Raw genomic sequence first — 11,952 nt, forward strand, 5'->3', positions numbered from 1 at the left:
AAAATTCAAGAAGTTTCAAGAAAATGGCACCATGGCCGTGTGGTGCATATGGGACCCACCCATGGCCATGTGTCCCTATTTTTATTTAAGGGGCTTGAGTATATATATATATATATATATATATATATATATAGATAAGTGGTGGAAATAATAAAAATAAGAAGACATATTCATCTTCAAGTTAAGAAGCTTGGAGAAGAAGAGAAAGAAAGAAGAAGAAAAAGGAGAGGTTCGGCCACCATGGCCAAAATTTGTGTCCATGAAATTGATCAAGAAAAATTATTTTCTTCTAGTATTCCAAGAAATTGGAAGGTCCTCTTTAACATGGAATGATTGTTGAAGCAAGAAAACCATTCATTCTTGCAAGTTCATAACCCTAGCCATGTAAGAAAACAAGTGGAAGAAGGTAAGGTTTTATCTTCTTTTGTATGTTGTAGATGGTTTGTATATGTTGTAGAGTGAAGAAATGGATGAAATTCATAAAAATATGGAAGTTATGTTGTGGCCGTGTATGTGTTGGTGTTGGCCGTGTATGTATTGTGTTGTGTAGAACAAATGAAATAATTTTATTTAGTAGTTTGATTGTTGTTGTTGTGAATTCCATAATAAAAATGAAAGTTTGATTGCTTGAAATGGAGTTGGAATCATTGTGGATTATGGAAGAAGTTAATGTGACATTAGTGTGGTTCCTTATGATTATAAGAATGAATGATATTGCTAAAGTATAGATTGTTGATATAGTCTATGAATTTGGAAGAAAGGAAATGTGTTGTAATTGTTCTTGTTGAATTTGGAAGAATTCGGGTAGTGTATGTGTTGGTTGGGCCGTTTGAAATGTTGTGCGGGTTGTTGAAGTGTTCTTGAATATTGTTAAATGGTTTCAGATTAGTATTTGAATATGTGGACACGTATGAATTGAATATAAAGGAAATGTTATTGAATTATGTAAAGGAGCTACTAATGTTGGAATGTATTTTGAATTAATTGTTGAAGTTGGAGGAAATGATTGTTGGTATTGTTATTGATAATTTGGCCGAGTTGCATTCTCGGGTTTGTTGTTGTTAAATTGGCCGATTTAGATTCTCGGGATGTTGTAATTACAAGGGAAATGCTGCCGAAATTTCGGTAGAATATAAGTGAATTCATTTGAAAGACTGAGACAAGTATATGTCAACGAATCTAACGATTATGTGAATTCTTTTGTATGTAGACTAGCAAGCTAGGATAAATAAGCGTAGCTAATAGGACGGGGAGCAGGTATGTAAGGCTTACCCTTTCTTTCATTTGGCATGATCTTTGTGAAACCAACATGACAAGGTATATGTTTGATTTCAAAGAAACTCCCATTCTTAGAGCCACTAGGATGGCTAACGTTCTTGATTTCCATAAGCTGTTTCGTATGGTTCTGATGTTTATCCATGATGTCCGAAGTCCCGTTTGATATGTTTCCGAATGATATTCGAAGGATAATTAATATGACTAAAGCTTTGATTTCAAATGAAAATACGCTTGATTATTCCATTAAGTCTTTGATATATTTTGATACATATATATATAACTCTAAAGGCCCTATTTGATTCGATCCATAACGATATCTGAAAGGTACTTGACATGATTATGACCTTGATTTTCCAAATGGCTTCGGAAACACTTATAGAACGTTCTGTACTTCAAACGCTCGTAACTTTCTCATACTAAGTCAGATGGACCCGAAACTCGTTTCTGAGCTCTCAGAGGTCGATAAGTATACTTATCCATCAAGTCTGGATTTATGTGCATTTAGTTTCTCACTACTCTGCTCGTGCATGTGTCATTACTTCTTTCGCCGAGTCTCGGGCCGGTATGCATCGTGCGTTTGGTTCGCCGGGTTCCATATATGTATTTCGGAGTTAGATGTGTTACGGTGTTATGATGTGTTTATGGTTCGCCGAACCACATATGATGTGATATTATGATGTGTTATTATGATGTGTGACGGAGATTACGGAGCAAAACTTCTGGAGTTAGATGTGTGTGGCGCCAAAGGCAGGGTGGCGCCACGTTTCCCCTGGTCCCGCACGGGACCGGATACCGTTCTTGGCATGCATGGTTTGTGTTTCCAGTAAGTGTTTTTATTACTTTGCATATCGTGCTTACTTTCTGTTCTAATCTTCTGTACTATTTATTCTGCTTGTGATTCTGTTCATATTACTCTATGCTTTACACACTCAGTACATATTTCGTACTGACCTCCTTTCTTCGGGGGCTGTGTTTCATGCCACGCAGGTACACCCAGATGAGTAGAAGACTTTGCTAGGAGGTGTTTCAGCGAGATTGGCGAACTCCACCTCCTTCCGGAGTGTTGCCGAGTCAGAGCGTATATAAGCTGTGATTTCTGATTTGTGTTAGAGACTTTGCAGACAGAGTCGTGGGTACAGAACATTAGTTTTGTTAGCGGCTTCATCAGCCGATGTGGCATTTTGTGATATGTTACAGATTTTATATGATTACAGATTTTGGTTTGATTTGAGAACGATAGAAAGAAAGTTTCTGAAAACCTTACTTTGTGTCTTATGCTTATCTGATTTGAAAGTTTGAAAAGAGTATGTATGTAATAAGAGTCAGAGGATTTGCTCGGCTCCGAATATGGGATCGGGTGCCCATCACACCCTAATAAGGTTAGGGTGTGACACTCCAATACTGTGTTTCTCACAGGTTGTTACCTGTAATACTGGAAACAGATTCTATGACACTGAAAATGATATTGACAGGCCAGTGGGAGGTATCATGGAGCATATCAATGACATCTCAAGATTAAGGAGGGATAAGGAAGTGAGGGTGGAACATGTTCTGAGGAAGGAAATGGCCTAGCAGATTTTTTTAACTAACTATATTTTTTATTTTGCAGGTGATCAGCACTTTAATAGTTTCAATTTACTTCCAAGGAAAGCAAGACAAATTTTGAATACAGAGAAGGCATAGATGCCATATGTTAGAACCATACAAGTCAAGGATCATCAAATTCCTAGTGATTAGCAGGAACTTATGATGGATGCAGCAGCAATAAGTCTGTATATCAATAGCCATGAGCAGCAATATTCACATGAATGAAAACATTTTTGGCAGGGTTACAATGGTGGTATTCGCATGTTCACATGCTCATTCTGATGTAACTCTGCTAAAGATAGTTTTCAGTCAAGGAAACAGAAGAACATGGCAACAAACTTATGATGGTACATGATCAATAATACTGCAATATATTATCCATGAGCAGCAATGCACACTTGAACGTAAATCTTTTTGGCAGGGTTACACCGGTGGTATTAGCATGTTTACATGCTCATTCTATTGTAAATCTTCTAAAGATATTTTCCATTCAAGAAACTGAAGGAAATGGCAACCAAAACACACTGATAGAGCATGAGATATTCACTGAACATGAAGAACTGCTGGAAGAATTCTACTCCATCCTTGGAAGCTTGAATTTTAATTCACTAGACTTTTGAGCCATGCACCTGGTGAGAGCTTGTAGGTGTTTGAGATGGGATCAAGTCAAGGCCAGAGGATCTGAAGTAGACAAGCTTTTTTAGGAAAACTTTATGTTTAGTTTCCATTTTCACCAGCTTTATGACTGGTTTTTGTTTTTCTTTTCTGTTTTCATTGTTTGTACAGAAAAATTTAATTTAATAAATCACTACCAAACAGTTGTTTGGTGGTTTTGATTAAAAAAAATAATAATAAGTGGATCGTGAATCTTTCTGTATCCTCTGATTTGCGAGTTGTTACTCAAGTAAAATCGGAAAAACAAAATACTAAATTGTCTACCGATACTTCAAATTTCTAAAATGTACAAGACTTAGAGAGAAAATAGTTTCTGGATATAAATTTTAATTTTAAACAATTCAATGCTTCCTTTTTTTTTTTTTTTTCTCTTCAGAATTCTATTACTATGTCCCCTTCTTCTGTGCTCAGATAAAGAAATCGTTCTCTCTGTGGCAGCATTTCTATTGATGTATTTAAATACCACGGGAATATTTATGAAAGAGCTAATTTACTATCTGAAAAGAATTGATCGAATTAGATATACGTCCATGGCTTTTTATTTCACGTCATCTATGTTTGAGTTGAATAAAATGGGTCATTAATTTCTTAATGAAGTTTTTCTTTCTACATTCCGAAGAGACTTCAACTTGATGTAGACATACACAAAAACGTGAAGATATTAGAATCTAATTGGATTTATACTTAAAATTAAAAAGGTAAACCTAATTTAATTGTTGAGAGGACTTTTTATATTTGCTTTTTATAATTTTGCGTTCATTGAGATGGGGTTACACGCACACCCAAGAACTAGTATATATATGTCTTATATATGTTCCAAATTAATGTAAAATAAATTCAGCAGCCTCAAATCCAAAACCCTGTAGTAGCTCAGTTGTGACATAGGTTATGTGAAGTTTTGTGTGTTCTTTAGGTTGGACAATGATTGTAATCCTTGATGATCGATCAACTAAAAGTAAGAACTTCTGCTTGTATTATTAAGGTTGAATTCTTGTGTTGTAGAAGTATAAAAGGGTTTTAAGAAATAAAGCTTAACCATTAATTATGTGAGCATGTACAACTCTTAAATGGAGTAGCTGGCAAGTAAAAGATAGATTCCAAAAGCAACTACTATTTGTACCTTTTTTCTTCTTTTGCTTAGTTTCCTGACATCCCAAGAAAACATATATTCTAGTTTCTAGTTAAAGAGAAGACAAACAGCAGAAAGTCCTCATTTGCATATGAGTTTGCTATGCGAGTTAAGTAACACAGCTTCTTTCTGGAATCAGAATTTTACTGTTTTTTTGACTTTTACCTGTTCCTCACATTTTAGGGACCCCACTTTCCCTCTTCTTATTCTCAATTCTGAACGCTTGCAGCTGCCAGAGCTCTCTCTGTATTTCTCTGACGATTCAGTGAGAGCATATTCATTATTTTTAACATATCATCATGGATTCAAGAAGTAGCACTATGAAATTCTACATTCTTGCATTACACACATTTCAATTGCTAGCCTCGAGCCCCTTCGGTTTATGCGGTAAGTATAGATAAACAAGTAAATTTCACAGAGTTTAGACGTTGCAGGTATTGCATTGAGAAAGTAGATTCTGAAATGTATATTTAATGCTATCCTTATTCGTTTTTCCGCGCACACAAATTAAAATAGGGTCTGACTTCTGTTGAACTTGTGAACTCACAGTTAATCCGCCATCATGTCCTTTTGTTTTTGCCAAAAACATGCAGATAATAGAGCTAGCATTGCTCCTATCCTTGGACGTTACAAGCGTTTACTACTGCTGCAGGTTGAATCGACAAGTCCAGAGAACTCTTTTCCATACGGGATTTACACTTCTCCTCCTCCGCTTCTATCAGGAGCTGTACCACCAATTAGTCCACAAATTAACTCTCCTCCATTCGGGATATACCCTCCTCCTCCTACTCCTACTCCAACTTCTTCAAAGTCCATGCCACCAAGTCCACAAAACTCCTCTCCGACATTCACTTCTCCTCCTCCTACTCCTTCAGGGGCTATTCCACCACCTTTACTTTCCACTCCTCCTCCTCCTACTCCTTCGGGGACTATGCCACCACCTTTACTTTCCACTTCTCCACCACCACCATCTCCAACTGCAAAAACTCCACACCATAATTCACCTAAGCCACCAGCAGTTAAGCAGCCACCACCGAATAGTAATCATTCGTCGCCGCCACCACCACCAAATCCTCCTAAGAAACCTGAAAATGCTGTTTGGTGTGTGGCAAAGCCAACGGTACCAGCAGACTTGATTCAGCAGGCATTGGACTATGCTTGTGGTTCTGGGGCTGGTTGTGATGCTATACAGCCCAATGGAGCGTGTTACCAGCCGGCTACTCTGCTTTCTCATGCTTCTTATGCTTTCAATAGCTACTGGCAGAAGAGAAAACAGGGTGGAGGAACTTGTGACTTCGGAGGCACTGCCATGCTTGTCACTGTTGATCCAAGTAAGACCCTCAACTCCATTAAACATTGGATTTCATACATATATACACTGATTGTGTGAAGAATTTTTACACTATCAGTATATTTTAACCCGTTGTATAGATAACATATCGTTATTTTTTCTATGTATTTGACAGGTTATGATCATTGTAGTTTCACGTCCAACTAATCTTGGAAGACAGCATTTGAGATCAAGAGTACTTCGACAATGCCATGTCCAAGGCCAAACGGGTGTGATATTTTGCATATGTTATTTTTACTACAAAGGACTGATAAGACTTTATAAGACTCTTGTCTCTTTTTTTTTTTTTTTTTTTTTTCATTGTGTTTCTTTTTTTTTTTTTTGTTTTAGAGGAACTCTATGGTGATGTACTGCTACTTCACAATTTATATGAGACATAATTCAACTAAGAGACAATCTTAAACGTTACTACGAGTATTACTTTATCTCAGTAAGGAACAAAACCAAAAAAGTCTTACCAAAATAATCCAAAATCCAACATAGATACTCCTTGAGCGTAGAATGCCTATACATGCTGCATATGCGTAAGGTGTGTACTAATGACAGACATATATGGTATAGTTAGACTAAAACGATGAACAATGCCCAAAAGTGATTTGATTCGATATTCTGCTGTTGATTATTGGACCAGGATGTAATATATGTCCTACTATTTCCTTTTCGCATTGGTTTTTCTGAGTTCTGTCTGCTGGGCTGCTTTTGTTGTGCTTGGCGCTATCCCTCATAGTGTACTTTAAGTGCATGTGCTCTTACAGATAGCAAGTACTAAATATCACAGATTGGTGAATTTCAGCTAAATGTCCTAAAACAAGCTCACGCCTGTGGGAAGTACTAAAGATCTATAAAAGCTTGACCTATGTTAGCAACACTTAATTTTTTGGAAGATGCTCTTTGTTATATTTAGATATGTCAATCATACCGTCCAAACAAACCTCAATTGTCAAGGGTAATAAAACTGGTCAAATACAGGAGGCAGGATGTGACAGTGAAGAAAAAATGGCAAAAAATTGTGACAGAGCAATTGAAGTAAAATGGAAATTAGCATAAAATTTCAATGGTCAAGGACATAAAGCGGAACCACCCTTTTGATGAATGTGCCACTGATCAACCTTTACATATGTTAAGTAAATGACTCGTATGCTTCTAAAGTATGCTAGATCTCTTCCACATCCTAAATGGAGAAACGGCTGTTGTTCCTGAACAGTAAGATAATTACTGCTTTCCCTGACTATAAGCACAGAGATTATACAACATGTCCTATGTGGCATCTTCAGACCTCTACAACCCTACTTCTATGTGACTATTTCCACAGAAAGCTATTGAGACAACCTCTCTTATCATCTACCAAATCTTTGAAGTCTCCGACGCCGCAATTCATCCAAGGATAGGTCTTGAATCTCATCTATTGAATCAAGAGATGACAGCCCATCGTCAGTACGACTTGTGCCACACATCTCACAAATACTTAACCAGCCTGAATTATCAAATGTACATGTTTGGCATCTCCACACGTCTGTCTCCCACCAACGGTTCCTCTACCAGCAATTCTTGGTTGCCTTCAGAAGAAGCACTTCACAAACCTTAAAGGCCAGTTCAATGCATGGCTAAGACCTCCGATGATCGTCCTCAGTGGATTTGCACCTGAATACGATGCTTTCAAACGCAAAAACAGAAGGCCGGCAAGTATTCCACCAAGGTGGCCAAGAAATGAGACACCAGGGACGAACATTTGTATGAGAATCAATTCCGCCCAGGCAGCATAACGAGTCGGTACCAACAGCCCATGCACGTAAGTATAATCATCTGATTGTGCATTGAGAATAACTTTCATGGCAAAGAGGACAACAGAAAACCCCACAGCATATTCCTGGTAGTAGGGCCGCTCATAGTCAAAGAACAGCAGAAGTGACTTTGCAAGCAATAGTGTGATGCTCTGTGACATAGCAACTAAGGCTGCAACTGTCGATGCAAATTCTACACTTCCCATTGATGTCTCCAACTGAATCCCCTTCCACAGAAGTGAAAGCATATTGTACACTAGGTGAGATTCATTCAAATGGTAGAATGCTGATAGGAAGAATCGTTTAGGTCCTTGTACAGCACAAGCAAAAGCAAAATATTCATCAAATGACGACAACAGAATAATTTGAGACATGACCTTCCAAACACTAAAACATGCAGCTCAGGAAAGCAGTTCCCATTTGGCCATATGATTCACTAGCACTACAGGAAAAGAAAAAAAAAGAGTAATCTCTACAGAGAGCAAAAGGAGTTCAGAACTGTGAATACTAAAATGATATGTCCAAAAGTTCCATAATATGAACACTCATAAGGTCCTTTCTGGACCACAACATCAGAAAGTACCACAATTAATACACTAAAGAACACAAGCTACATCCTGGAACAACAGAGGAAAATATTAGTACAACTATTGATCACCTGACTCACTCATTCCCCTAAAACAATATCGAGTGATGTACTTGTCAAAATTAAATTAAATATATCAAGTGATGTGCAGCAGAGAGCAGAAACATGTAATCATAAACACACAAACTATCAGTTGTGTAGAGGAATTGACATGTTCTTCAACAAAATCAAGGGCCATTGCTCTACATGCAGTTGTTCAAAAGAAGCCATAAATGTTCTGACATAATGATAGAACAGATTGGTTGGATAGAATATGCCTGCCATCTGATCTCTCCATGTCATTTATACTCATGAGCGGAAAAAACACATTATTACTCTGAAAGGCATCTTTGTTTGCACAGATCAAACAATAACATAAAAGTTCTCGGACAGATATCTAGAGCAAAAGTAACTAGTTTAAGACAAAAAACCACATAAAAATATCAGCATTAAATAATCCCGAGATTATATTTGAGATGGGATAATCCCACGTTTGGTTGAGATAAAATCGCGGTATAACTAATCCCGGGATTAGTTATCCCAAGATTGTAGTGTTATTTTATCCCTGTGAGAGGGTGGAATAACTAATCCCGAGATAACTAATCCCAGTATCCTGGGATAACCTGTTTCCAACCAAACGACCCTTAAGAGTAGGGTTAAAAAATGATATCTATTATGAAAAAATTTGTAATATATCTATCAAAGAAAAACTCAAAATGCTACACAGATGGAATTCCAAGTTCATCATTGTGATTGGACAGCCAACTGCTAAAGACAAATATTAATTACCCACATAAAAGATGACAGTTGATGCCTTTGTAAGGGCAGAATTGATGTCTTAAGTACAAATTCAAGGCTAATCAATTTTTTAGGACCTTCTATTTCATGTTGTGCTCCCTCCCTCCCTTCCTCCCTCTCGCTGATGATTGTTGAATAGATAAAATGGGTAAAGTATGCATAACAAAGAAACAGAAAAATTTAAACAAACGCCAAAATGTTGGCATTGCTATATCATTAACCAAATTGGGGCTTTAAAAATCTTCAATTTGATTTTTGGCACCAGAAGAAAGGAAAATTTAGGCCAAAACTGGAAAAAAAAAAAAAAAAAAGGTGCATGATTATCCTTCTATCTGAACTAAAATAAACTAACTTAGGCATAAAACATATGAATAGTTTCATTGACTCGTTTAGTTTACATGTTCAATACCAGAGGGTGGCTCCAACATCCTAAATCAACGAACACAAAGTACCACAACACCCACCATTCCTTTTTACCAAAGGCGAATGTAGGATTTCTAGAAGATGGGTTCACTACTAAAAAAGGAGGAAAAAAATGCATTAAGTGGGAATTGATCCTTGAACCTCTAGGTAAATAACTTAACTTTCAACCAAGTGCACCAATAAGCCTTTTGTAGCATAGGTTCCAAAAGGTAATACTGAATTTAATAAGGTGACCATGGGTTCATGTGACCTCCTTTTAGCACCTAAATTCGCCCCTGCTTTTTACCGATCGGTGTAAACTTACTACGAATATATATTTGTTAAAGCTCCTTATAATTTATGCAGATCAAAGTGAAATCCAATGAGTGCAGATGCACCCGGTTGAACCCCCTAAAGATGCCACTTCTCGATACAAGTATAGGTACATGAAGTTTATTTGCTTTTTTTTAGTTTAGGGTGTTTTGGTATTCCGGAAAATGTTTTCATATTTTCCCTCGTTTGGTTGCGCTGAATATCTTAGAAAATGTTTTCTGTAGGAGAAAATGGAGGAATATGTTTTCCTTAAGTGAGGGAGAACATTTTCCGAATCAACGGAAAAACACCAACGCACCCCCAAACACCCCCACCTGCCGCCACCCCCTGCGCCCCCTACCCCTGCCTACCCTTCCCCTCCCACCACTACGAGTTGCACTCCGAATCCAAAATATTCTTCTTGTTTTGCTTGCAAATGTTTTTAAAATTACATTTTCCAACTTACGTGTCAAACACAAAAAAAGAAAATGAGTAGGAAAATCACTTATTTTCTTGGAAGACATTTTCCGTCATACCAAATACACCCTTCATTTGAACAATTTACACGAAGTACCATACAAGTGTCACACCCAATTCAACAAGGTACATGAAACAAATGCATGATCCATGTAACATAGCTTAAAAGCAAGAAGTGAAAATGGGTTGATACCTTAAGGATGAGATGAGGATTAAACCAGACTTCATTAATGCTCGGGATTACAGGATCAAGAAAACTGGGTCTTAAGTATATAATTGTATTAGCAGCAAGAAGTCCTGCTGTAACCGGTGGTTTTCTGTCAAGCCTGTAATATTCGGTTAGTGTATTGAGTGCTAGTAGAGGTAGCATTCCACGTGATACTGAACCCCACCTTCCCCTTCCTCTTTCCATGAATTGATTCTGCTTACCAATGAATTGATTGAAATTTGTTAAAAAAAAAAATCTTCGTGAAGTTGTGACAGAAATTTTGAAATGTTGGGTGGGTATTTTAATGAATTTCGGAGTTTTGTTACGAATCTTCGTGGACAAGTAAAAGAGTATTCCAGATGCTTCTTCTCCTTACTTTCACTCCTCGTTACTCCATTGATGGGTCGATGCCGTACCCAGATCCGACCCGAGACATTCCGCAGGACATTTAAATATAAGTGACCTTTGAGTTTTAAAATTGAGGGGAGTTAATTTATGTTTTAATTATTGAGTATAGGTGATAATTTTGTATTAGTGATTAAAGGGTTTTGAGCTTATCCAATAATTTTATTTTTGATACTTTGACCCTCAACTTTATTTTTAATACTTTGCTCTTAAGTTTTATTTTTAACACTTTGTCCCTTGCCTCCACCACCTCCCTACCCCCATCCCCCACCCCGCCCCTGCCCTTGCCCCCCACCCCTCACCAAAAAAATGTTTTTCTGAAACAAATTTTGAAAAGGTTTTTTTTTGTCTTTTTGCACCACCTCCATTCTTGCCCCCAGCCCCCGACCATGCTCCCTCCCTTGCCCCCCCCCCACCCTCACCCCCCACCAAAACAAATATTTTTTTAAAAAAGTTTTTTTTTTTTTGCATCACCCCACCCCCTGCCCCCATCCCCCGACCACGTCCCCTCCCTTGCCCCCCCCCCCCCCCCCACCCCTACCAAAAAAAATGTTTTTTTGAAAAAAGATTTTTAAATTTTTTTTTTGTTTTTTTGCACCACCCCCACCCCCTGTCCCCTGCCCCCAGCCCCCGACCACACCCCCTCCCTTGACCCCCACCCCTACCCCCACCAAAAAAAAAAAAAATTAAAAAAAGATTTTTAAAAGTTTTTTTTTTTTTCGCACCACCCCCACGCCCTCCTCCCTAGCCCCCCACCCCCCCCAAAAAAATTAATTTTATTTAAAAAAAAAATGAAAAGTTTTGTTTTTGTTTTTTGCCCACCCCCCCCACCCCCCCCCCCCCACCCCTTACCTCCCAAAAAAATTAATTTTATTTTTTAAAAAAGTTTTGGAAAGTTTTATTTTTGATTTTTTGCACCACCCC

General features: G+C 37.7%; 1 protein-coding gene and 1 pseudogene across 1 annotated transcript; one reads left to right on the forward strand and one right to left on the reverse strand.

The window, feature by feature from the left end:
- Window positions 1-4,748: 4,748 nt before the first annotated feature.
- LOC132642491 (leucine-rich repeat extensin-like protein 3) lies at window positions 4,749-6,537 on the forward strand. Its single transcript, XM_060359653.1, has 3 exons — window positions 4,749-5,056; window positions 5,263-6,000; window positions 6,136-6,537. The coding sequence occupies exons 1-3, from the start codon at window positions 4,969-4,971 to the stop codon at window positions 6,165-6,167; spliced, it is 858 nt and encodes a 285-aa protein (XP_060215636.1). The 5' UTR covers window positions 4,749-4,968; the 3' UTR covers window positions 6,168-6,537.
- Window positions 6,538-7,041: 504 nt separating this feature from the next.
- LOC132640880 (rhomboid-like protein 14, mitochondrial) lies at window positions 7,042-11,072 on the reverse strand (annotated as a pseudogene).
- Between the last annotated feature and the right edge of the window lie 880 nt (window positions 11,073-11,952).

This window comes from Lycium barbarum, chromosome 5 (genome assembly GCF_019175385.1).
Source record: "Lycium barbarum isolate Lr01 chromosome 5, ASM1917538v2, whole genome shotgun sequence".
NCBI lineage: Eukaryota > Viridiplantae > Streptophyta > Magnoliopsida > Solanales > Solanaceae > Lycium > Lycium barbarum.

Bases quoted from the DNA above. Each gene is read 5' to 3' on its own strand.
- LOC132642491 (XM_060359653.1), top strand. From the start codon at position 4,969: ATGGATTCAAGAAGTAGCACTATGAAATTCTACATTCTTGCATTACAC. The intron at 5,057-5,262 runs GTAAGTATAGAT...AAAAACATGCAG, and splicing joins GAGCCCCTTCGGTTTATGCG to ATAATAGAGCTAGCATTGCT. The intron at 6,001-6,135 runs GTAAGACCCTCA...TGTATTTGACAG, and splicing joins GCTTGTCACTGTTGATCCAA to GTTATGATCATTGTAGTTTC.